Here is a 27,849-nt window from a genome sequence, read left to right as displayed (position 1 = left end):
TCTCTGCAAGGACAGAGTGATGCAATGGGGGTTATTTACGAAAGGAAAATCCACATTGCACTCAAAGTGCACTTGGAAGTGCAGTTGTTCTAAATCTAAGGGGTAGATCTAAAATGAGGGGAAGCTCTGCTGATTTTATCATCCAATCATGTGCAAGCTAAAAAGCGTTTTTTTATTTTACTTGCATGTCCCCCTCGGATTTACACCGACTTTACTTCCAAGTGCACTTGCGGTGCAAAGTGGATTTTCCTTTAGTAAATAAACCCCAATGTCTCGTCCATTCACAGAGACAGAAAACTCAGGGGCATACTTCACAGTGACTGATCGCTGTGATCAGGTGACCTGGCCATTCCGGGTCCCGATCGTTAGAACGGGGCTCTCAACAAGACCCTCTCTGTGCTGGAAGTGCGCTGTGCGGTTCACTCTGAGCACAAACAAAGTGAGGTATGCATACAGTGCCTTGCGAAAGTATTCAGCCCCCTTGAACTTTTCAACCTTTTGCCACATTTCAGGCTTCAAACATAAAGATATAAAATTCCATCTTCTCCTGGACTTCCTTACAGGTTCGCAGGCTCTGGCTGTATGAGTGGCTGGGGCCACAATGATGTCACTCCTGTGCATGTGTGCGAGAGCCCTCGGCTGCCGCATGGAGCTCTAAAGGGCCTGCACGGTATACGGGACCTTCAGATCACATGCGCAGGTGATGTCACCGGCTGCATCCAGTGTGAATATCTCCTAAACACCATAAGTTTAGGGGACATTCACTGTATCTTAGGTACAAGCTTAAAAAACAAAACAAAAAAAAAAACACTTTACTACCACCTCCCCACCAGGAGAACACAATAGCTCTGCGGGAAGGATTCCCCCATCAACCTGAACTGTGTTGATGGGGGAAATCAAGTGATTTTCTTTCCTGAAAAGGACTGCAGGAAAGAAAATCATATCATCTGTGGCCTGCCTAAAATGTTTTTGCATGTTGTAGCATTAGCAGTACCGTTCACAGGAAACACCCAAACTCAACAATCTGGAGGTTTGTCTGCATTTGGCCATAAAGTAGGTGTAATTATCAGTGGTCCACAACCTTCGGTCATAAGAGTGCATTTCACATATGAATCCACTTTTCTCTACCATTAGAACATGCATACTGGTCTCCTTATTTCCCATTTCTGCTCAGATTTGTGCATGTGTGCACACTGCACCGTTCTGCATTTTTTGCTTTATGTTCCGAGCACCTTGGTGTTCACACAACACAATAATAACACAACACAAGAATAAAAACTCTAAATAAATCTGCATCAATAAAATGTAATAAGTGTTCATTCTACAAAAGATTACCAGGGAGGAGATAGGCCTTTTTCCTTCATAAATACATTTCAGAGTTCAGTCTTTCCCTATACATGCCCTCTCATTCACATCACTGATAAAAATGTGTAATGTGCAGTTGTAATACACAATGGGAAGGTTTTAATATGCAATTCATTGGCTGTGCTACAAAAATGCCTGCACTCAGTAAAATATGCCACTTAATGCCGTTAAAGCTTTTCTGTCTAGTAAAGCACAGGCTAAAAATAAAAGCTTTAATGCCATCAAGCACTGATAAGCTTTACTGTAACCTATACTTAGCTTGCGGCTGAGATTACTGCACATCTGCAGCTGCCGCGGTGGTGTTTTGCCGATTTCCTGACAATGAAGAGGATGCGCTCTCTTGTAAAAGCTCATTAAAACAAAACAATTCGTTTTTCTAAACAGTGACTAAGCTCTAAAAAGTTTTTTTTTCACCAGATATAATGGCTACTGAATTTACTTGTATTTTATGAGCAGATTATTATTATTTTTTTTCAATCTTCCCTGCCAAAAATGTGCAGACAATGCCTTCTGAGGCCATAATGATCAGGTCGGATGGAGGACATGGTTCTTCCACAACCGGAAGACAGAAGTTTTGAATAGATGCTTACTCCCAAAAGCACACCATGCTGTATGAGTTAGTACACCTATTGTCTGTGTTGGGGATACCATTTTGCTCCGAGCCAGGGACTGAAAGTTCTGTGTACAGAGAAAGTTCTGTGCAAAAAGATACCAAGAATGTCAGCTAGTGGGTTCTGGAAATTCAAAGCAAAATTTTGACTCATCAGTCCAGAGCACTTATTGCCATTTTCTGCACCCCCAGTTCCTAGGTTTCTGTGCATAGGGCATGGACACAAGCAGCAGGTTCTCTGGCCCAACAAATCAAAATGTGAAATATTTGGCTTTAGCACAAGGCAGTTTTTTCACGGAAGGGCTGAAAAACGGTACAATAATGAGGAGCGTTTGCAGGCAACAGTGAAGCATGGTGGAGGTTCCTTGTAAGTTTGGGGCTGCATTTCTGAAAATAGAGTTGGAGATTTGGTCAGGATCAATGGTGTCCTCAATGCTAAGAAATACAGGCAGATATTTATCATACCATCAGGGAGGCGTGTGATTGGCCCCACATGCATTTAACAGGAGAACCACCCCAAACATACAGCCGGAAAAAAAAATGATTAAAAGCCAGCAGCTATAAATACTACAGCTGCTGACTTTTAATAAATGGACACTTACCTTTCCTGGAGTCCAGTGATGTCGACAGCCAAGGCCGATCGATTGCTCGGCTCTCAGCTGCTGCCGCCATTCTCGGTAAGGGGATCAGGAAGTGAAGCACTGCGGCTTCACTTCCCGGTTCCCTACTACACACGCGCGAGTCGCGCAGCGCAATCGGAATGGTCCGTGCTGTCTCAGGGACCAGTGTGGGTCCCAGCAGACAGCGCGCCGGGACAGGAAAACACCAAGATCTGTGTTTTTGAATGCTTTTGAGCTTTCAAAAATGTCATTGTTTACATTCGGGTACACCTGTGTGTGTCCCAGCAGACAGCGCGCTGGGACAGGAAGAGGCATAGACTCCCGTGGGAGTCTATGCCCGGAAGTGGCTGCAAAATACCTGTCTTAGACAGGTATCTGCACCACCCCACCCCCCAAAAAGGTGGCAAATGTGACACCGGAGGGGGGGGGGGAAAGGGTTCCGATGAGCGGAAGTTCCACTTTAGGGTGGAACTCCGCTGTAAGATCCATCTTCAGTGCAAAGAACGAGGAGTCCTGGAAGTGATGGTATGGCCCCCACTGAGCCGTGATCTCAACATCCATTCTGTCCGAGATTACATGAGAAGAGAGAAGGATTTCAGGCAGCCTACATCTACAGAAGAAGATCTCTGGTGAGTTCTCCAAGATGTTTGGAACAACCTACCTTCCAAGTTCCTTCAAAAACTATGTGCAAGTGTACCTAGGAGAATTGATGCAGTTTTGAAGGCAGAGGGTGGTCACGCCAAATATCGATTTGATTTGGATTTCTCTTCTATTTATTTAAATTTTGTTAATTAATAAAATAAACTATTAAACACTATTTCTGAAAGCATTCTTAAATTTACAGCATATGTTTACGCACACCTGCCTAAAACTTTTATATGTAAAGTGCTGTGTACAATTGTTGGTGCTATTAAATACCTAAAATAAATACATTTAAAATGAGAGCTGCATTCATTTGTATCTTTTCTATCTGCCTGGAATTCAGCTTTAACATTAGAGAGGATTACAGGTAATGATGCACACAAAGATGTGTGGTTTGCAGTCAGGTTCAGATCTCTGCCTGAAGCACACAATAACCTGGCAAGACACAGACAGTTAGAGAATACAAAGCCGAAGCCCCCCGATCTCCAGAGACCCAGTCATTTGATTTTCAGACGTACCTTCAATTTGCCGGAGGAAATGTTCCTTTAATCGTCCCAGTTCTTCTGCGCTCATCAAACTCACTAGAAGGGAGGAGAAGAACATAGTCAATTATTTGTAAAAAAAAATAAAAAATATCACAGTAAACAAGGCTGCCCTTAAAAACGTTGAGCGCTCAGTAATGGTGACCACAAAGTATTTTGAGATTTCCTCTAAACTGCTTCAGGCCCCTTTTGGGTCTTATTATTGACTGGCTTCTTAGATTTGTCAGCAACAAGATCTCTGCACAGGGGATGGCTTTACGTTTCCACTACAGAGAATGCTGCTGGTCCATCAAGTCTCTTCTTACTGCTGTGAGGGAAGAGCAAGGAAAGTTGGGCTCTTACCACTAATATTTTTTTTAAATTGAGGCCCTAGAGAGGAAATTGGTGGGTTTTGCAATTTCTTATGTCACGTGGTATTTATGCAGTGGTTTTTCAAACCAAGTTTTTGGGAAAAATACACCTTTTTAAATATTAATGCAAAAAAAAAAAAGTAATCAAATTAAAAAAAAAAAAAATAATATATGTAACCCAATTTTTTTGTAAAACATAAAAAGATTTTATGCTGAGTAAACAGATACCAAACATGTCAAGCTTCTAAATTGAGCATGCCCGCACATTGGTGACAAACAACGTACATTTTACTATCCATAGGTGATGCTTAAAAAGCCTTTAGGCCCCTTTCACACATGCGGATGATATGTCCGTATTTCATCCATCCGTTTGCGGAGGAAATACGGGCATACATTCATCCCTATGGGATAGCGGGTGTCTGCGGATGAGCATCCGCAGACACCCGCTATTGTCCGCCTCCTCAACTGTCCGATTCTGCAGACGGAGAAAAATCCTATTTTTCTGTCCGTCTGCAGAGCAGATCGGATGAACACGGGCAGACGGTCCGTGCTCATCCGATCCCCATAGAGGAAAGCGGAGAGCTGACAGGGCGGTCCCTGCACAGTGTGCGGAGACCGCCCTGTCCGCCGCCGGCTCAGCGGGGACAACGGAGCGATCCCCGCTGAGCGAGCGGATTACTGATCCGCCCCGTGTGAAAGAGGCCTAACAGGTTACTACTTTAGACTTACAAAGGAGGTCTGGTTCTAGAACTACTGCCCATGCTCTGACATTCATCATTATACCTTACATGTGTGCGTTCACCTTTTGAGCATAGGGGCATTTTCTTTCTTCATTAATTCATTCATTTTGTTTCTCTTTTTACACTGTTGGTTTAATTTTTTTCTTCTTCGTCAATTTTATTGCTGTCAAAGGAATGTAAACATCATTGTGACAGCAATAGACATGTGTCAGGTACTCTTTATGGAGGGGTCTGAAGGCCCCAAATTCCTCCTCCACCCTTAAAAACACATTCAAAACACCAAGATCTGTGTTTTTGAATGCTTTTGAGCTTTCAAAAAATGTCATTGTTTACATCCAGGTAAACCAATAGTGATGTCAGGTCATTGCTTCCGGGTTATCATAGCAGAGAGCTGATCAAAGCCAATTAAGGCTTTTTTCAGCTGTCTGACTAGCCGGTGGATGCCGCGGCTAGTTACTCGGGTCTCCTGATGAAATGGGAGAGCCTGAGCAAATCACAGGTGGTGTCAAACGGTCCCCTCCCGCTGCTTGTAATAGCAATCGAGCGGCTAGTTAGCTGCTACGATTGCTAATATTATTATTATTCACGATTTATATAACGCCAACAGTTTACACAGTGCTTTACCCTCCCGCTGCTTGTAATAGCAATCGAGCGGCTAGTTAGCTGCTACGATTGCTAATAATATTATTATTCACGATTTATATAACGCCAACAGTTTACGCAGCGCTTTACAATGTATAAGGGGGGACAACACAATTACAGTACAATACAAAAGGTACAGGAGGGCCCTGCTCGTAGAGCTTACATTCTAAAGGGAGGGGGTGGTGGTACAAAAGGTAATAGCTGCAAAGAATGATTTGATGGGGGTGGCTCGGGGACAGTTAGGTGGGTGTGGGACTGTTGGTTCTAAATGACAGTCTCGAGGTGATGCCGGCTGCAGGCATCATCCTAGTACAACCAGTTGAAGTACAATGCCGTACCTGGTATGCGACTGGTCAGCAAGTGGATAATGTACTGGTGACTTTCTCACAAAATTAAAGCTTTATTTATTTATCAACTAGACATCAAAAATGGATTTCAGACACGTATTTATATTTGACAAGGGGGAGGAACCACCTTGTCAGGGTTCCTATGTCCCTGCCAAGAAGATTCCTATTTACTCTTATGCTTACCCCATCACTTGGGCATGAAATAAAAAGGGAAATCTCACTACTGGATACACAAACTGACCCTTCATGGCTCAAAGAATAATGGAGTCAGCAATAAGACTTGTCTTCAGTAAAGAAAAGCTATGAACACAGAACAAGTCATTGTCCAATATGAAATGCAAGGGTCTCCAAACTTTCTAAACTTTTTCTTAAAAAAAAAAAAAAAACACCAAAAAACAAAATGGTCAGTTTATTGTCTTTAAAGTGGTGGTGCCACCAAAAAATAAAAAGAAGTTGCTTAAAATTCTTAAAAAAAAAAAAAAATTGGCAAAAAAAAAAAAAAAAAAAAAAATTTTTTTTACTAACCTCTAAATACTTGTTGCTAGGGGGTCCCTCGTAGTCTGCCTTCTTCCTTGCCCGGGCTGGTGACATCACTTCCTCTCGCACCGCACATTCACCTGGGACCTGTCACGTGTCCCAGGTGACTGTACGGCGTATCATGGCGCCCTGCATTGCTCGCGCATGCGCAGTGGGTGCCCGGCTGTGAAGACACAGCCGGGTGCCCACAGTATGCATGACGGTACTGCGAGCAGAGCGGGGAACGAGGGGGGGCTTCGTTCCCCCACATCGCTGGACCCTGGGACAGGTAAGTGTCCGATTATTAAAAGTCAACAGCTGCAGTATTTGTAGCTGCTGACTTTCATTTTTTTTTAGGGGGTACCCCACTTTAAGACCTTAGGGGAGCCGAACTATGGCCAGCAGAAGTGGAATTTTTTTGGGCATCAATGGGAGTAAGCCACCACCTTTGGCATCAGTGGGAGGACTAGTGCCCCATTGTTGGGGTCAGTGGGAGAAATGGTGCCCCAAGGGCGGATAAAGGCAAGCAAAGTTTGCATCTGGCCCCCGCGCTGCAGTTTGGAGACCACTGACTGATGTAATGGATGAGACTATTTACAAGGAAAACACAGGTTTGTGAATTTGGAATGCATTGAAATTTGTTGGCAGTTGATCTCATGACAAACGCTGCCCAGAGAAAACCATAAATGCAGTGCAGTGGATACAACATGGTGAACGCAATTGGTTGCAATGGTAAAACAAGAACAGCTCTTATTACCGACACTTTGCATGATGAATCTAGTTGTGATCAATAATTAAAATAAATATAAATAAAGAAAATGTCCGGCCTATCCTCACCAGTCTCCTAATTGGCATCCAGGGGGCAGCCCAGCTTGCCAATTAGAAATCGCCTTTGGCAGATTCTTCATATCATACAGCATGTTAGCTGGGTGTTTCCCATTATCTCCAGCAATATTCCCTCCTGGCTGACAGCACATTTGGCAATGCCATAGTACAGTAATTGCTTTATTCCCATTGTGCGGTTCCTGAGGAGCTTTCATTAACTATAGACCCTCAGTGCCGAGGGTAATGTAGAGATAATGGGTAAAGCAAACCTAGAATTATTCAGAGCAGGAAAGAATGCCATGATAAAATTACAGAGGAAATGATTCTCGCCTCCTATACCCCTATGTCAACAACAGTGGGACCCCCTTCCTCCTGGCGTGAGGAGTGCTTGTCGGACTTGCTATAGTTAGAGGCCAGATCTTATTTTAGCAGGAAATTACACTATATTACCAAAAGTATCGGGACACCTGCCTTTAAAAGCACATAAATGTTAATGATATCCCAGTCTTATGCCCTCTACACACGGTTGGACTTTCCGACTACAAAATCCATCGGATATTTTCAGACGGATTTTGGCCCAAACTTGTTTAGCAAACACACAGTCGCCGGAAAATCCGATCGTTCTGAACGCGGTGACATAGAACACGTACGATGGGACTATAAACGGGCCAGTAGCCAATAGCTTTCAAATAGCTTCATCTAATTTATTCTGAGCATGCGTGCCACTTTGTCCGTCGGAATTGTCTACACACGATCGGAATTTGTTGTCGGAAAAATTTAGATCCAGATCTCAAACTTTGTGTGTCGGAAATGCTGACGGAAAAGAGCCCACACACACACGATTGGATTTTCCGACAACACGATCCGATCGCACATTTTCTATCGTAAAGTCAGACCGTGTGTACAGGGCATTAGTCCGTAGGGTTAAATATTGATTTGGCCTATCCTTTGCAGCTATAACAGCTTCGACTCTTCTGGGAAGGCTGTCCACAAGGCTTAGGAGTGTTTCTATGGAAAGGATTGACCATTCTTCCAGAAGCACATTTGTGAGGTCAGGCACTGATGTGGACAAGAAGGCCTTGCTTCCAGGCTCCCCTCCAATTCATCCCAAAGGTGTTCTATTGGGTTGAGGTCAGGACTCTGTGTAGGCCAGTCAAGTTCCTCCACCCCAAACTCGCTCATCCATGTCTTTATGGACCTTGCTTTGTGCACTGGTCCAAATCATTTGGTGGATGGGTGATTGTGGTGTGGGGTCGTTTTTCAGGGGTTGGGTTTGGCCCCTTAGTTCCAGTGAAGGCAACACTTAAGGTATCAGTATACCAAGCCATTTTAGACAATTTTATGCTCCCAACTTTGCGGGAACAGTTTGGGGTTGGCTCCTTCCAACATGACTGCTCACCAGTGCACAAAGCAAGGTCCATAAAGACATGGATGAGCGAGGTTTGGAGTGGAGGAACTTGACTGGCTTGCACAGAGTCCTGATTCCAACCCAATAGAACACTTGTGGGATGAATTAGAGCGGAGACTGCGAGCCAGGCCTGCTTGTCCACATCAGTGTCTAACCTCACAAATGCGCTTCTAAAAGAATGGTCAAACATTTCCCATAAACACACTTAACCTTGTGGACAGCCTTCCGAGAAGAGTTGAAGTTTATTATAGCTTTAAAGGGTGGGCCAACTCAATATTGAACCCTACAGACTAAGGCTGGGATGCCATTAAAGGTCACATGTGGGTGTAAAAGTGTCCCAATACTTTTGGTAATATAGCGTATCTTCCAAAAGTTGTTGGAGAAATACCCAATTCAAGACACAGCCTACAAGCTAAGGCAGGCTATAGATGGTGCAAATTTCTTTCCTGCAACCAATGGCCTGGGGAAGGTGGTCCCAGGCGGGAGAAGACATTGATTATTGCTAGCGGCTATAGCAGCTGCCAGCAATAAATACAAGTCAATCCAGCAGACTGGTTGTAACAAAGTTGATCGATCCATCAACTTGGTACATTCAGCCTACCCACACATGGTTCGAATCTTGGTCAGTTCCTACTGAACTGGTCAAGAGTTGAACTGTCTATGGTCGGTCAAAGTTTTTATCTTTCATCTGCATTCCTACTAGACTAAATGCCTGCCCTTTGTTGTCACCGCTGACCTCTCCTCTTAGGATCACTAGTTGCCTGGTTGGCTTCTGACCTGGAAATGGCATGCAGAAGAAGACTTTTCTCTGCATGCTGTGTATGTGTTCTGGGTCTGTGCCTATAAGGTACTGGAGCCACTGGGGTCAGCATAATAGCCAGGCAACTAACATCATTAAAAGGAGGTCAGCATATTCCCATATTTCTCTAAATGGTGTATCCAAAAAAAAAATAAAAAAAATAAAATAAATATACGTGAGCACAACTGAGGTTCACCCAAAACAAACACAACATTCCTATAGAAAAAGGACAGGGGGTGCACAAACTAAGTGTAATAGATTGCAATTGCTCATCTCATAGAATTCGCCCATGTTGTAGATTGGCCTCATGGGGAGAACTTGCAGGGCAGGACTCAATAGTCAAAAAACAAACAAAAAAAAAAAACGCCCTGGAACGCATGCAGAGCGCAAGCCTGGGAAGTGGCGATGGCTGAGAGGACCAACTGCAAAGGAGCGTGGTTACGCATTTTGGAGCGTCAAAGCCATCGCTAGAGAAAAGAGCTTTAATCCTTCGAACTCATAACCACTTCCTTTTGCCGTTGGTCTTCCCAGATGAAAATGTCACTTTGCTCTGCGCGTGCTCCAGCATGGTTTTGTGACTTCTGGGTCTGGCTCTTCATCTCCCCAACATTCTGTAATCCATCTGGCAGCTGCACAAGCATTCTGCCCAGTCATTTCTTCCCACGAGGTTGATCAGCAACACACGAGCTGAGAGATTCTTTAGGTTTTAAAATGAGTTGCCATTTGTCCATTTTAAATAAAAGTACTGATTTTCTACACTTAGTTGGCGCCCCCTGCTGTCCTATGTTTTTAGTTGAGCAGCCTGTAGTAGTGGAACTGAATCTTTACTACTCCCATTTAAGCAAAATGACTTTTTTTATTCTTTACAAATTTAACGTTTTTTAGACCAATATGGACTTTTGTTTCTGATCTTTTGAATATCCGGTTTGATATGTGTAATTTATTTTGAGTACCTGGTTACATTTTATCACTATTCATCCTGTTTACAACATTCCTATATAAAAAAAATGGCAAACTTTTGGTTGGCAGCAATCCAGTTAGAACTTGCTATTAGTTTGAATTTCCTCTTTGCTAAGAGACTGTAACAGCACAAGACAGAGCTGGACTGATCTCCACAGCGGGAGAGTCAGAGCACTATTGACCCATAAAGGCTCCGCTAATAACTCAGGTCTGTGCAATCAAGCAGCAACGGCCATGCCATAGATCATAATGACAAACGTCTGCCAGCATCACTTTGTTAGAGGGCAGGATCATCTCTCAAATCAGACAGGTGACACATAATGCAAACCGCGTGAGGTGTGCTGGAAAACTGCAGACTCGTTAAAATAAGTTAACTTCATGTTAATGAACGCAAACTTTTCCTCCTGTTTAAATTTAAAGTGAGCCTGCACTGAAAAAGTCAAAATTTGCCACCATTTAGAAATGTTAATTGTGCCCAAGCATGAAAAAGTTATTTTGTCTAAAATTTAAATTCTTCCTTAAAACTAGTGGGGGGGTCTTTTCCCGGAGCAGGGCTTTAGGAGCCCGTCGTTCATACTAGAAAACATGGTGTGGGAGACCCAGTTTCCAGCGCTGCATTCCTATTACTCTGCCCTTGTGATCTGCAGCAGGTGTAAGTCTAAGCCCCTGTACACACGGTCGGAGATTTCGACAACCAAATCCGTCGGATTTTCTCTGTCGGATCTTGTCCGAAACTGTTGCATACACACGGTCCGACTAAATTGTTGAAAAATCCGATCATTCAGAACGTGATGACGTAATTTTGTTACGATGGGACTAGATTCAGGCTAGTAGCCAATAGCTTTGATGTAGGAATTTGATCTGAGCATGCGTGGCACTTGGTCCGATCAAAATTCTCTACACATGATCAGATTACGTCCGACCGGCCCAGTTGGTCGGGAAATATTTCCAACACGTTGGGAAATTGCGTCCGACGGAGATTCGGACGGAATCAGTCCGATGCATACCACACACAGTCAGATTATCCGACGACACGGTCCGATAAGACTCATTCCGACGGATTCTCCGACCGTGTGTACGCGGCATAACGTTAATCGCTCCAGCCCCGGAAGATTTTACTCCTTTCCTGACCACAGCACTTTGTACGATACAGCACTGCGTCGCTTTAACTGACAATTGCGCGGTCGTGCGGTGTTGCACCCAAAGAAAATGTATGTCCTTTTTTTCCCCCCACAAATGGAGATTTCTTTTGGTGGTATTTGATCATCTCTGTGGTTTTTACATTTTTGCACTAAACAAAAAAAGAGCGCAAATTTTGAAAAAAAAAAGCAATATTTTTTACTTTTTGCTATAATAAATGGCCCCAAAAATATATTAAAAACAATTTTTCCCTCAGTTTAGGCCGATATGTATTATTCTACATATTTTTGGTAAAAAAAATTGCAATAAGCGTATATTGGTTTGTTTGCGCAAATGTTATAGCGACTATAAATTAGGGGATAGTTTTATGGCATTTTTAGTATTAATTTATTTTATTTTTTACTAGTAATGGCGGCGATCTGCGATTTTTATCGGGACTGCGACATTATGGCGGACACATTGGACACTTGACACATTTTTGGGACCATTGGCATTTCTACAGTGATCAGTGCTGTAAAAATGCACCGATTAATGTAAAAATGTCACTGGCAGGGAAGGGGTTAACCACTAGGGGGCGATCAAGGGGTTAAATGTGTTCCCTCTCCATGTTCTAACTGAAGGGGGGGGGGGTGGGACTGTGTAGGGGAGATGACAGATTGCGGTTCATACTCTTTATGAACAGACAATCTGTCTCTCCTCCCCTCAGAGAAACAGAAAAACGGTTTGTTTACAAACACAGATTCTCCGTGTGTAACCAGGTGATCACAACCGCCGGGCCCTTACATCGGCTCCGGGCGGGGCAAGCAGCGCACGCCCCTAGTGGCCACAGGGAAAAGTGGCGTTACACAACGTAGTTTTGCCCAGCAATGCCATTCTGCAGCGGCTGGTCGACAAGTGGTTAAAAGACACCCCAAAACACAGGTTGCAAATGCAGTGCATACAACGGTATCGCGTGATCTGGCTGCAGTGCATTTCTAAACGTAGTGCATGCACTATTTTTGGTGCAGCGCGATTTCAGCTCATTCAAAATGAATGGGCTGGAATCGCACTGCACAGAAATGCATGTGAATCCCACAGCACTGTGCGATTCATGTACTGTTCCTAGTGTGAATGGGCCCTAAAAAGTCCGATATAATGTGGTAAGCAGGATCTACACCAGGTGACCAGCAGACAGTTTATTAAGATAACGGAAATACCATATTTCTAAAAATGGTATTAGAAAGGATATATACAGATATATTGTTGCACACTCTGTACAGTGCTCTTGGTTCACAAAAAAATGTATTAAAAAGAACATATTCAAAACATCTATAGTGTAGTGTATAGTGTACGTAACTTTAAATAAAATCTTATACAAACAGAAGCAATCACAGCACATTTGTCTTACTGTCAATCAAGAGGGACAATATTTTAAAGGAATGCACCATTCCTAAGGCAGTAATAAGGTTGCAAGGCAGAGCAAGACTGACCTCTGTTCTTTGGAGTCGCTTTGCCAAGACGCAGAGTGGGAGGAGACTAAACTGACTTCTTTGTAAACACTACTGAGCTCTCTCAATAAAGTAGGGCAAAGAGCAAACACCCAAATAACAATGTTCAGCTAGCTAACCCCAGATTACAGAAATCACACCATGTTCGTTGAACAGGCTTAAAGCGGAGTTCCAGCCACAAACATTTAAAAAAAAAAAAAAAAGTCAGCAGCTACAAGTACTGTAGCTGCTGACTCTTAATGAGGACACCTACCTGTCCAGGGAGCCCGCAATGTCGCCCCCCCCCCCCCCCCAGGCCAATTTGTCCAACGGCTTGGGTGCAGGCACCGCCTTTCCTACTAAGGGAAACCTGCAGTGGAGTCTTGACAACCGGTTTCCTACTGCGCATGCGTGAGTCGCTTTGTGAATGGCCAGCCTGACACACACAGGTCCCAGAAGACAGCGGGTGAGGAGGAGGAGGGGGCTCGCCTTAGAAGAAGGCGTAACATACCGCGCCACAGCCAGGCTAGCACGGAAGTAAATTTAATTCTTTCTAAAAGGGTAGGCAAGATAAAAAATAATAGATATCCAAAAAGGAGAGGTGGTCTTTCGTTTAAGACCACCTTGTAAAAGTGGGTGGAACTCTGCTTTAAAGGGGATTGTAAATATACTTTGAATTTTTTTTTTTAAACATGTTAGACTTGCTGCTTTGTGCAACGTTTTTTCACAGAGCAGCCCAGAGCCTCATCTTCTTGGGTTCCCTGCCAGTGCTTCTGGCTCCTCCTCTCTGCAGAGTGCCCCCATAGCAAGCGGCTTGCCATGGGGGCACTTGTAGGGGTTCGCTCCCAAGCCGTCTGTGTGTCTCCATTGACACACAGCATGACTCAGCCTCGCCCCCCTGCTTTCACTGGCTGTGATTTAAAGCAGCAGGAGTCAAAAAGAGAGAGCATGCGCACGAGACTGAACAGTACAGTCAAGTACTGTAATATGTTTTTAGTAAAAAGTTTGAGGGTGAAGTATAAAAGACTTACATTGTTCTTTGCTGTAATGCTGATATCTTCGTTGCGCAGCGGGTCTAGATTCCAGGGCGGAGTTCTCACTTGATTGTGATTGGCTGGTACTTGGCCACAGCTGGCCATGGCAGAAAGCAGTCCTAGGATTCTGAAGGGAGTTGCTTTGTTCCAGTACTCCCTGCCTACAGCTAGACAGGCTGCGTGAGCCCGCGTCCAGCCATTTCTCAGAGTAGCGGGGTACCTGCGAATCATACTGGGGAAGGAGGGACCGCTCATTCAGCTGCCTGAACTTATAAAGCTTTTGCTGGGTCGGTTTAGAACACTCTGTATCTGCATACAAATCTTTATTCTGTGCGTACTGGACAATCCAGCCAATCTTTTTGCTCAAGATGGTCTTGACCTCCTCATAGGGACTTTTGGCGAGTTTGGAACGGGAACAGTCTTGGTTTGCAATCTTATGATATTTCTCAAAACAGTCCTTGTGCCCCCGTACAGACTTGGTGTGCAGAAGATCAGATCTAGGGATCCCTGGAAAACAAAAAAACAATGTAAATATATCGCTGTGTGATAACCAAAATCATTTTCTTTTCCATACAGAGGTCCGATGATGAAAAGGAAAAACAGCCGTCAGAACAAACAGAATGCTGGATATGTTATCACTGATGAGTAAGAGCTTTCAAAATAGAGCAACTGTTCAAACATCAAAAAACAGATAAAAATCACCGGCAAATGCTATCAGCCATGTGTTTTCATTATATAAACATACATGTAATGCCCCAAATCTAATGCCATGGCAGATACATTACAGCTTGTTAGATGTGCAGACAATGATTAAAAGATGAATCCACCAAAAGATATTATTTTAGCCTTTGGTACAAGCTAGGGGGTGGATCATCAACCCGCTTCTTAAAGTAGTAGCAAACCGGGGGAAAAAAATAAAAAAAATTGGGTGCCTTGCAGGACCTCCAGCGGTGCGCTTTCTCTGCTCCCAGGGACCCACCTTTACCAGGTCTTCCTCCCGGGTTTGTGGGCTCTGGCCATATGAATGGCCGGGGCCACAATGACATCATTCCTGCGAGTGGGAGCTGCAGCCATGGCGCTCTGATTTCCACAGCATACTGGGTGCCCTGAATGCAGAGCTTCACTGCGTGGGTAACATCATCAGCTATTGCAGATGTGTACATCTCCTGAACGTGCACAATATTCATTGTGCCTACAGGAAAGCCTGATTCTAAGCTTACCTGTAGGTACAAGTTAAGATAGGGAGTTTACTACATCTTTAAAGTATATTCATTCCCACAGGGCACAAATCTACATCACTGGATGGATGAGGTTTCTGTGCTGAGAGTGCACTCCCAGCACAGAGACTGAGCTGTCAAAGACAGCTCTTGTCCCCACTATCAGTAGCCAGTGGGACCAGCTCCGGATCACGTGACCCTTGTTAAAGCCAAGCCATACAGGTCTCATGATCGGTAATCCTTCCTGCACCCCTGGGGGTACAGACTCTAGTAAAGGCACTCTGGGCGGGAAGGGGATATATCTCAATTCAGATGATACTGTCAAAAGCCTTGTGAGCTGAGAACTTGCTGAGGCTCTCTTCTTTAGTCACAACTCTCCTCTTGTCCTTGTCCTAGGGTGACAACGCTGTTCCTCCTTAGATTCAGTACAGCATTGTCACCCTAGGGCAGAGGTATGGTAAGAAGAAAAAATACTGCTGCCAAACCCAAGTACTGGAAAGCTGAAACAGATTACATTTTTGTTCTCAGGTATTATCAGGTACTCTTTATTGTAGTGCTTCAGCCAAAAAAGGTTCAAACCTCTGCCAGGCTTTTGCTGCTGTGCATCTCCCCATAAACATGCCTTTACATATTTTAATAAAGCATGACCGGAAAGGAGAAGAAGTTAATTTAGAGTGGTCAGTGGAACTAGTATCCCTAATGGAAAATCTCCTATTTCTCAGCAGTGACAACCAACATTTTTGACTCTTCTCTCCAACTTGGAAATGTGGCCATGTTACAACCTATATGTGGGTAGAACATGGCATATTGGTCACGAGGATTCACTAAGGCTAAATGTTGCTCTAGAGTCCTGTAGGCAACAAAGAAGAGTTGTTGAAAGACTCAACCAATTTTTAAGCTGGCCATATTGCTCTGTTCTCTCAACACAGTCCGTATTGATGGGGAAATCCCTCCCATGGAACCATTGTGTTCTCCTGGCAGGAGAAGCTGCCCCCACCGGGAGAACACAGCGATTACTGCTAATACAGCTGAATAGCTGCTAGAAATAATCTCATAGAAAATCGGACAAGCTGGTTGTACCCAAGTTGATCAATTGATCATCTTGGGTACATTTAGCCTGCCCATACATGCTTTGAATCTTGGTCGGGCCAAGATTCGAACCCTCTATGGCCGGCTTTAGCGTCCGCATGTGCAACTTCTCACATACCAAGGAACTCTAAATCTTCCCATTACTCCAAAAGAAAAATATCTGTGCCCTAGTTCCCACCTTCACCTACTTGTCATAAAGAAGGAAGTTCCAGGTCTTCTTGTTGGATTTTAAATAGTTACCATAAAGACAAAGCAGCAGGAAATCAAACTGCTATGCTGGAGTACAGCAAGAGGAATCCGGGTGTAATGGTGCTTTAAAATACCCAGAAAATAAATACAGATTTGAATCTGGATCCTCGCCCCTTCTCTCATACATTAGATAAGTTATATTTGCCTAGTTATTTCATTTTGCAAGCACATGGGGCTTTATTGAGGTGACTATTGAGGATACCAATATCTTACATTGTTTATGAACAAGGGTCCTGTGCGCTGAACTTTCTTTTAAGGTCGCACTTCAAGGCAAACACTGAAAACTATTCTTCCAAAGAATTATGGTTGAAAGTACTTATACAAACAGCACTGGAGGTTTTTACTGGAATCGCCTGTTTGCAAATGAAAAGCTTAGTACCCAGGGCTTAAAAAGAGACTGAAAACATTGAAAGAATTTCCCTGTGAACAGGCGGCTTGTCCTGAAAGCAGGTAGGACTGTGGAGCAGAGATAGGATTGAGAATGTTTTAATTTCACGCTTATTAGCTGATTTCACAAAGGGATGTGAAATTCTTGACAGGGCTGGTGGACATGAAACGTTTGACGACAGGGAATGTAATGTAAAATTAGGTCACTTGTAGTCTTAATACTGCATGAGACTTTTTCCAACTTTAAAAAAGGAACGTGTTACTGCCCACGTATTATGGTTAGAACTAGGGCTGAAACAACTAATCGATTAATCGACAATTAATCGATAATGAAATTAATCGATTACTATTTTCATAATCGATTAAATTGGCCAGTAGCATTATAGGGTTAAAAAAACTAAAATGAGCCCTTTATAGTACAAAAAAGAGCAAATCGCTACTGTAAATATTACTTTCACAATTCTACAGTAAAAAAAAAAAAAAAAAGAACCCCTTACAGTCGGATTATCTGCTTTTTTTTTTCTACTATAAAGGGCTCGTTTTAGTTTTTTTAACCCCAATATGTTACTAAACGTCTTAGACCTGGTTCACATCTATGTGTTTATTGGTGCTTTTTGCAGAAATGCACTACAGTTCATTTACATGGTTTCCTATGGGACACGTTCACATCTGAAAGGGGTCAGGGACTTTTAAACGCAAAATGGTGCTTTATTGGTTCAATATACTTCAATGGAGAAGCTGCAGAAAAGCATGTAATGCGTTTTTGGAGCAATTTGTGTTTTTTAATCCGCCCAAAAAAAAAAAGCAAAAATGCAAATTTCAGTAAAATTATGTGCGCAAAAATCAAAAAACGCACAGCAAAAAGCATGGCAGAAACAGATCAAAAGCAAACTGCATAGGTGTATACCGAGCTTTATGCTGACCTCACCGATCAATTTTCAGGTGAGAATATTCTGACGAAAAATCTTTGTACATTCGCTGAATGAAAGAATTTTGTTTGAAATGTTCACTTGTTTTTAAAAAAAATGTAATATCTGAACAAAAACCACATACACTGTCTGAAAAGTCCTTTGATTAAGAAGTTTTATATTATTTCCAAATTTTCCCATCACTGTGGTTGAAAATGAACAACAATTTGACCAGCTTTTTTTTTTTTAAAGGTTATTAACCGATTAATTGAAACAATAATCGGCCAACTAGTCGATTCTGAAAATAATCGTTAGTTGCAGCCCTAGTTAGAACTCTACAATTATTGGTTTTCAAACCACTCAACACAAGCAGAAATATGGCACATCAATAATGGCTGATCACCAAACACAGGGGAGAACTTACTAAAACCTCTCAGATCGCATACTCCTGCCACTCGGAACCCCACTGAAATCTGGGTGTTTTCAAGGCCAGAGCTCCATAATGCTTTCTGAGTAGCTGAGGGCAAAAGGACCTCGACTTCTATCCAATCTCAGAGCTATGTCCTGACCCTACTGTTCAACAAGGCAATTCCATAGCCTTGGTTAAGGGCCCTACACACGGGCAAATAAAAATAATAATAAATTAAATCGGGCAGCATCGGCTGGTTCAAAAGAAACCAGCCAACATTTGGCCGGTGTGTATGGCAGTTGGTCCAACAGAAGCTGGCCTTCTATTGAAAGGGCATGACTGAAAAAGGTCTGCTGATAGGCACTCTGATCAGAGCGCTAAGCCAATGGCTGAAAACCCTGACTGGTGTGCTCTTGCCAGGGCAGAACACAATAGCTCAGCAGGAAAGATCGTTGTACTAACATCGAATTGTTAGTATAGCAGCTCTTCGCTGGGTGAAAAAAAAAACCTGCTAGCATGCAATAGGCTTTGACCTCTGAGGTTCTATCGCTAGAATGGCTATGCAGGGCTTGGCTCAGAGCAAGGATGGAGAAGTGTTCCTGTGGTAGTGGGAGCAGAATGAAAGGGATTATAAGTACACCCAATCTTGCAAAGAACGAAGAAAAAAAAAAAATGGATAAAATGAGGAGCCATAGACCATGTGAGCCTTTTGTCAATTTGTCATCATGGTGACCTGTTCACCAGGATTTGTCTGGCTTTGCTTTAGGCCCCATGGACATTGGGTGTTCAGCCCTGGTATACCAAGTTATGGTGCTTAGTTACCAGTGGAGGGCACAGACGTGCAGGCAACCTGTAAGACTATGAGGGACCGGGAGCTGTTGAAGTTGAACAGTGCACCTATTGATAAGCATGCTCAGGGCGGTATGCGCCCAGGTATGATATGCTGAGCCTTTAGCATCCTAATCTCTAAAGTGATTGTAAGGGATTTTTATAATATATCAAAGGGGAGAATTCTTCCCAATGATAATCACAATCTGTCATGATTTGTAGAGCTAGTATTTTTAGCAGGGGTTCCCTGAAAACCAGGAAGTTATCTCAAGGGTTCTTCTATGTTGAAAAACAAAAATGTTGAAAAATTTGAGAAGGGCTGCCATAGAACAATCAAACCATGTCAAGGTAGCATCCAAGTTGCGCCACATAATCGCACTGAAGCAGTGTGAACCTGGCCCTAGGAGGTTAGCAATTCTGCACATTCTCTATAACAAAATAGATCTATTTTTACAATATGATGATTTTCCAAGGTTATCTGATCTTGCCTATGTGCTTTATTGTAAAACATTTAAATAGTACCAGTCTCAAATACACAGCGTGAGCAGCCATTGGGTAAGATCTCAAAGGCTAGAACACTCACAATTTTTGAAGATCTAATTCAGTTAAAAAGACAATGAATTATATGAATTTGTAGTTCACTAAGCAAAATGACCATGCCTGCCCTAGAATTGCTCCTAATGTCGTCCTCCAGGAACAGAGCTGTGCAGCCTTGCTGTAAATAGACAAGCAGTTAGCATATTCCTGCTGAAATCGGTCAGCTGGGATTCAGACTTATGTGCTAAATTGGAAAGAGAGAGGATAATAAAAGGCAGAGTCTCTTCTGAGCTCAAATTCAAGCCCCAGGCATGGAATGTGCATCTCCGGCTCAAAGCATATTGCTAAAATACAAGGCTGGAGGCTCGAGTTATCCTTCTGTGGATAGCGGACAAATGTAGCTCAGCAGTTGGCAGCTGGGTAACAGCCCCCCCCCCCCTCCCCTTCCTCCTCCTCATCCCCTCCAACACACATACAACGGATTCCCAACTATGACACATACAGAACAATACAGAACTCCAATACAGTCATACCACCCTGTATCACAATTCAGGTCAGGCCTCCCTCTTCAACATGGGAATGCAGTATATCCACTTGCTTACTGGGTACTTATACCCCCTTTCTGCCCAGGTCAATTTTCAGTTTTTAGTGCTGCCGCACTTTGAATGACAATTGCGCTATCATGCTACACTGCACCCAAACAAAATTTTTATCATTTTTGCCACACAAATAGAGCTTTCTTTTGGTAGTATTTAATCACCGCTGGGTTTTTTAATTTCTTGATAAAGAAACAAAAAAAAAAAAAAATACATTTTTCATATTTTGTTATACAATTTTGCAAACAGGTAATTTTTCTCCTCCTTCACCGATGTGCGCAGATGAGGCTGCCCTGACAGCACTGATGAGGCGGTACTGGCAGGCACCAAGGATAGCACTGATAGGTGACCCTGATGGGCAGCACTGGTCGGCATCGATAAGTGGCACTAGATGGGCACTGTGTGGGACCAATGTCCCTGTAACAGAAGCCGGTTACTGGCTTTCTTCCTTTTTCCTCACGCGGGGGAAGAAAATAAGCTGATAACCAGCTTCTGTTTACCTCCGCAATCAGCGGTCATTGGCTGACAGCTGATCAAGTGGTAAAGGGGCACAGTGATTGGTACTTTACGCTGAGTCCGAAGGACCGGATGATCATAGAGCAGGGTGTGCGAGCAGCACGATCACGGGAGAAAGTCTATTGATGCCCTCCTAGCACTGGAAGCCCCACTGTAGCAATCTTTCGGCTATAACATGGGCTGAAAACGGATATTAGAACAATTAATAAAAAGCAAAAAAAGGCGGTGTGGCACAATATTGGTGAATCCAACACAAAAGAGAAAAATTTTTTTTAAAATAACACCCCGCATTTTCAAAGGCCTGGCCTCAGAGGTCAAAATGGTGTCCTAGATCCCAGTATTATGTGCCATGACTTAAACGACTATCAGGACATGTTGAACTTTTCTAGAAGGCACAAATAAGATTTACTACATGTCTTAAAGCATGTAGCAGAGAGAGAAATAAAAATTATGTAGGCCACCACTGCTGACCTAGCTGCCTTTTGGTTTCTGCTGCAATGTATTTTGAGTAACAAAGTTAAGCCAGCCAGAGATTATCCAAATCTTGGCCCGTTTAGCAGGGACTGACCATCCATCGATTGACTTAGATACAACCATCATGTCCAATTTCTAACGCGATTATTATCTATCTATCTATCTATCTATATATATATATAATAAAAAATAAAACAAACACACACACACACACACACACACACACAAGCACAAACACTTTGCATTTCATGCCTATTTTAAGCTAAATGGGTTGTTTTACAAGGCGATCATTTAACAAGCAGGTTAATAATATACTAAGGAGAGCTAAAAATAAAAGTAAAAGTAAAACAAACACACAAAAAAATAAAAACGGAAAAAAAAAAAAAAAAAAAAAAAAAAGTCTTAGAGGGGAGCTTTGAAGCATGAAGACTGACATTTATACCAACAAATGTCACTTTATTGAGAAGGAACCGGTCAGCAATCGCCTGCTCGCTTAACCTCCATTATGTTTGTGCATTTTGTGTTGTAAGCTGCTAAGCATGACTTTAGTCTTTCCGCTCCATCAAGTGACATTAATCCAGCGGAGACTGGGTGCCTTCCACTGCCCCGAATCACAGTTCCCACAGCCGTTCAACTAGGATGGCTATACAATCATTTTTCAATTCTAAAAACAATAATAAATTTAGAACTGAGCCACTGAAGTCAAGTGCAAGGCACAGAAAACTAAAACACAGGAACAATAAACCAAATTAGTGAAACACTTAGTAAGGTCAAGGAAGAACATCACCTTCAGAACAGCCATGATAACCTAACTGGATTATAAAATGTTAGGAAAATTACTAAATATTTTGTTGAAATGTGTCTGCACATCTGCCTGTATGGCCAAGAAGAGAAGCTTGATTTTTTGCGCCTGTGTGCGTCCATTCATTCATATGACAGTGAAGGAAGGACGTATTCTAGCAGGAATTTGGGCACTCAACTCTCTCAGCAGGCATCAGTGAAACATAGTGAATCCACCAGGGCTTTTGCGTGGCCAGAGCTAGGATCCAATGTATATATTTCATTTTTTTTTTCTACAACAGTATGTCCATAGGTGTGCATTAGGGTTTGCATCCCAAAGCTCAAACTCATACTACCGATCCCTCACCATGAAAGGGAAGGGGCTGATAAGTTACATATTTAACAGCCCCTTCCCCCACTCATCCTGTAGAAACAGCAAGAGGGAGAGGAGAGTAGGGAAGCCGTCAGTGCTTGGAGGGGAAGAAGGTGGGAACCTAGGCAGTAGGAGGAATCTGTGCTGCACAGGGTGATTAGGGTGTGCCTTGGCACACCTGGCACATGCCTATGAGTATGTCATTGTTAGTCTTTAGGGTGCTGAAGGCTCCCAGAAAAGCCTTACAAGTGCTTTCAATCTGAGTGGTACAAACCATCACAACATGGAGAACACATCACACAATATGTCACATAACAAAATACCACAGTTGGAAGCTTTCGATACAAGCAGCCTGTGATTCCCAAACTGCAAAATAGTGATAAGTCACAGAAAGGCAGCTTCCACTAGAGGATTCTCACACAGGTACATTGCTTCATGGCCCACATTTCTTTAAAGAGGAAGTAAACCCTGATGGGTTTACTTCCTCTTTTTTTCCCTGCAAAGGTAAAGCATAATGGACTACTATGCATCGCATAGTAGCTCATTATGTGTCACTTACCTGACACAGGAGCCAGCGAAGTCGCCGCTGATCCCTGTAGTCCGCCGCGTCCATCTTGCTGGTGGCGTCTCGCAGCTCCGACCAATGACAGCGGCGAAGCCGCGATGACGTCACTCCCGCGCATGCGCACGGGAGTCGCGTCTCGCAGCTCCGCCGCTGCCACTCGGCGAAGCCGCGATGACGTCACTCCCGCGCATGCGCACGGGAGTCGACAAATTTGGCAAATCCATTCTTGGATTTGCCGCATTTAGTGCGCATGCGCGCCGCTGTCTACGGCGCATGCGCCGTAGACAGCGGTGCCCATTTTCGGGCAAATATCTCCTAAACCATATAGGTTTAGGAGATATTGCTTGGACCTACAGGTAAGCCTTAATCTAGGCTTACCTATAGGTCCAAGTTGTTTGGAAGGGTTTACTTCCTCTTTAACTGCCCATAAGAACATTTGCCGATTGCCTAGACTAGCAACAGAAATGTGCCCTAACATTTCTATAGAAAAGGCTCCATTTGCCAAGGTACGTGAACTCGTTTTAACTACAATTGTTTAGGACAAACCATGACCAGGCGCTAGAGCTGCACGATTCTGGCCAAAAATGAGAATCATGATTTTTTTTTTTTGCTTAGAATAAAAAGATCACAATTCTCTCACGAAGGGGCTAACTTTACTGTTAGGTTTTTTTCGTTTTTTAAATTCATTAAAGTAATTAAAAAAAAATTGCATTTGAAAGACCGCTGTGCAAATACAGTGTAACATAAAATATTGCAACAACCACCATTTTTATTCTCTAGGGACACTGCTAAGATCCCACTTTTAGCTGTCCATACTAAAATACTTTATATATATATAACTAACTTGAAACCAGCAAATGTCATAAAAAGGTTTAGTGTTTAAGTGGTTTTCACTTAGGCTCGGTTCACACAGGGGCGACTTGTCCAGACGACTTCGCCGCCTGACAAGTCGCACTCCGTTCTGTACTGTACTATGGAACCGTTCTAATAGGAGCGACTCAAGTCCCTCCCACTTAGAAAAAAGGTTCCTGTACTACTTTGGGGCGACTTCAGGCGACTTGCATTGACTTCTATACAGAAGTCGTTTTGCAAGTGGCCGCTGATCGTGTGCAGGTCGCGGCGCTGCAAGTCGTGCCGCCCCTGTGTGAACTGAGCCTAACACACAAAGTCTATTCCATTGACAAATTGTTACAATGTTTATGCTCAAGTTCAACTGATAAAGAATGTTTTGGTTCTTGGCGGATTGCCCAGTTTTTCTCTTCCTTTCTTTTGATGGCTGTGGCTTCAGAGGAGCAGAGAATTCTTTGCATAGAAAGAATTGTGAAACACTTTAGTCCAAATCGCGTTAATGATTCTTGACGATTAATTGTGCAGCTCTATCAGGCGCCACAAAAAAAAAGTAAAAAAAAAACAAAAAAAACACACAAATGAAAAAATTATCCTTTTTGCTATAAGAAAAACAAAATTGCATTAGCGATTCTTGACGATTAATTGTGCAGCTCTATCAAGCGCCACATACAAAAAATAAAGTAAAAAGAAGAAAGAAAAAAAAAAAAAAAACACAAATTAAAAATGATCCTTTTTGCTATGAGAAAAGCAAAAGTCCCCAATGGCAGGCACCACAAATAGCTGCAATGGTGGTGCCTGAACTAAGTGATTATTATTCAGGATTTTTATATTGCCAATAGTTTACGCAGCGATTTACAATATATAAATGGAGACAATACAGTTACAATACAATGCAAGAGAATTATAAGAGGGCCCTGCTAAGAAGAGCTTACAATCTCATAGGGTGAGATAGCTGGGTACATTATCTTTTACAGGACAGGCTGACTTTAAATGGAGAGCCAAGTGATGTCACTACTGAATTAGATTTAGTTTTTTACAATCCAGCGCAAAAAAAGGCAGTAAGTGCTACTTAACAGAACAGATATCTTTATATGTCCCATGTCCTTTGCAGTAAATGTGCTTCCTGAGCTCAGCCAGCATCAGGGACATGCGTGAGTGCTCAGCTGAGGAATGAGCATCTGTGTGAGCAGTGCAGTCCAGCTTCTAAAATAGTGTCAGCATAAAAACTGCCAGAGAACATTTATGATGCAGTAAAACATCAAACCTTTAAAGTGGGTTTGATCTAGAACTTAAAACCTTTTAGTTTGAAGCTGTCAATGTGATATGATGGTTACAGATTTGCTCTAGTTCTTAAAAGGCAGAGACAGCCCAATGTAAAAGTCTGCCCCCTTGCCTTGGGGGGCCCCCCACTATAGGAAGCACAGCTAGTGCTGTACTATAAATCCTTGAGGGCATGCCCATAAATTGGGTTAAGCCCTGGGTGGAGCTACAGCCAGCATAAACAGAAAAAAAGATCCAGTAATGAATCCAAATGCGAGCAGAAGTTCTTTTACTTGTTCGCTGTGGGATGGATACCATGTAGATTTATTTAAAAAAAAAATGGTGATAGTTCTGCCTTGAACGTCAGTGAAACAGGAAAAAAGGCTGTACTTCAGGTTCAGGGTATTTATGATTGCTATAATCAATGCACCGCTGCTCCATGCAAGTTCACTCCAATCTCATCCCCATACACATCCTCTGCACATCGGGTGCAAGCCCAGCTCATGTCTGCACAGTGCAGGGTAAAGAAAGACTTGATGGCCGCACACCAACGATCCACTTTATTGACGATAAAAAGACCAAAATGACAAGTGGTACAAACAGAGAAGGGGAAAAAGTAAATGCATTTTGCGCTATTACCAGTGCTTATTCATTACCGTGTAATAAATAAGCGCTGGTAACAGTGCGAAAGGTTTTTACCCTCTTCACCTGCTGGGTTTGTACCACCATTTTGGCCTTTTATCTTCAATAATATAGATCGTTAATGTGCAGCCATCCAGACTTTATATACGATTGTTCCTATTGCACTGTGTGATACAGGAGGTGTGACTAAGTGGGCAGACTGAAGAACCCCCATAGTAAGTGCAGGGATTCGTGGGCTGGCTGGAAGTGCAGACTGACATAGGAAGTAAGGGTGTGTACTGTAACTTTATTATGTCTGTGCTTGTATAGGCAAGTTGCATTATAAATACGGGTTTCAAAATAGATTTACTTTAAAACAAAACAAGTATTTCAGGATTCAGCATGCATCCAACAATCCCAGTACATATAAGATCATGAATGGGTGGATAAGCATGAATCCTGTACTGTCTGCAATCTTCATTAAAGTGTAACAGGAATCCTTACAGAAAGGCGACTACACCTTTTAAAGTGGTTCTAAAGCCTTAAGGTTTTTCACCCTAATGCATTGTATGCATTAAGGTGAAAAGCCTTTTGTGTGGCGCAGCTCGATCTGATCCAGCGAAGTGAACAAGTGCAGTGGCTCCCTCCACTATCTTCCTTCTCATTGGATAAATTGATAGCCATTGGCTCTCTCTGCTGTCAATCAAAACCTATGACATGGGAGCGGGGGGGGGGGGGGGGGGCAGGAGCACCAGTGGGGGATCCCAGAAGCGGAGGATTGGGGCTGTCCTGTGCCATTGCACAGAGCAGATAAGTATGACGACATGTTTGTCATTTTCAATTTTAAAATAACAATGCTTTAATATCACTTTATGGTACAACTAAAGTCAGGTTTAAACCAGTACTAAATGCTGTTACTATGTAATGAACAAAAAGCTTCCTTTGCATCCCCTGACTGAGCCAAATCTGCTGAGGTTTGTGTCTCACCCGCTCCCAGACACTGCAGCTCACAGTAGAAAGGTTTTCAACAGAAGCAGTGCTGCCAATCCAGAAAGCAGTGGGCAGAATTAGGTGTGGGCAGCTCCTCGTTGACAAGCTACAGACCTGAATCAGCAGTGACAATGCAGATAGCGCTGCCGCCCCCCCTCCCCCCAAAAACATTTATTTATCAGATGGTAGGGCGAGCGGGTACAGCCTACATGAATGGTAACTCTGCTCTGCATTCACGAACAGTGCAGCATTGTTGCCACCCGATCACAAGAAGCTTCACTTCAGTGGCAGGAGAACAGGTATCTGTGGGACGTTGCAGGGGGGCTAAGAGATGATGGTAAATGTACTTCATGCACTGTACCAAAAAATGCTGCCTGGTCCATTTTGTTGAAAGCAGTCAACAATAAAAGACGAGCTATAAGGATGGGCCCTTGTGTACCTTAACCCATTGCCCATCACCAGCTCTATAAACAATTTTTTATATTCCAAAAAAACGGTCTTGCAAATGTGGATGAACATGGCTCCCCGCAGCGCCAAAGTCTGAGCACAGGCAACTGCGTCAAGGTGAAAGCCTAAAGCACAACAAGACTATTTCCAAGAAAGTAAAACAAGTTACTACAAGAGAGTCAAATGTCAAGTCAGAGCCCTTACAAAACTCATTTTCCCCACTCTCTCTTCTTCTGCCTCCTGGAATTTGGCATTGACACCACTTACGCCAACCTTATACCTACACAAGCAGCACATATAGCAAAGAAAGTCACCAGGGAAACGTCACAGTGCTACAACCTCATACTGTAGCCAAAAGAAAAAACACAAATGCCATTTTACCAGCAGATCCTGTAAGAAATTAAAGACCAACCTTGTATCAGAAGTGAAGAAAGAAGAAGGTGGTGAACAATGAGGCTCGGTTCACATTGCTGCAACCCAATTGTTATGCGAATTCCAGTGCAACTTTTCAGTGCGACTTTTATATGACATTAGCATCAATGGGACTCTTAAGTTGCATCAAAGTGCAGAAACCTCTTGATAATGCAGCGACTTGAGTCACATTGATGAAAATGACTGCTATTCAAACAAATGTGTTTTGACGTGTCATGCAACTTTGTGTGTTGCAAGTCGTATGACAAGTCGCAGCAGTGTGAACCAGGACTAAAGTGGCCTGTGTATAGCGCTAAGGATGAGCTCCGGTGTGTTC

At 43.0% G+C, this 27,849-nt stretch overlaps 1 protein-coding gene across 3 annotated transcripts in view; it reads right to left on the bottom strand.

The window, feature by feature from the left end:
* CUNH21orf91 (chromosome unknown C21orf91 homolog) overlaps window positions 1-27,849 on the bottom strand; it is a 67,859-nt gene that overhangs the window by 7,380 nt on the left and 32,630 nt on the right. For all 3 annotated transcript variants that reach the window (XM_077480053.1, XM_077480055.1, XM_077480054.1), the window contains 2 exons: window positions 14,004-14,513; window positions 3,756-3,818 (listed from right to left, as the gene is read on the bottom strand). In XM_077480053.1, coding sequence (XP_077336179.1) covers window positions 3,756-3,818; window positions 14,004-14,513 — 573 coding nt within the window. The remainder of the gene's footprint in view (window positions 1-3,755; window positions 3,819-14,003; window positions 14,514-27,849) is intronic.

This window comes from Lithobates pipiens, unplaced genomic scaffold, assembly GCF_037356315.1.
Source record: "Lithobates pipiens isolate NorthernLeopardFrog02 unplaced genomic scaffold, aLitPip1_a1.2 Scaffold_16, whole genome shotgun sequence".
Lineage (NCBI taxonomy): Eukaryota > Metazoa > Chordata > Amphibia > Anura > Ranidae > Lithobates > Lithobates pipiens.
The sequence above is the reverse complement of the archived record's forward strand: the minus strand, read 5'-3'. Positions and strand labels throughout refer to the sequence as shown.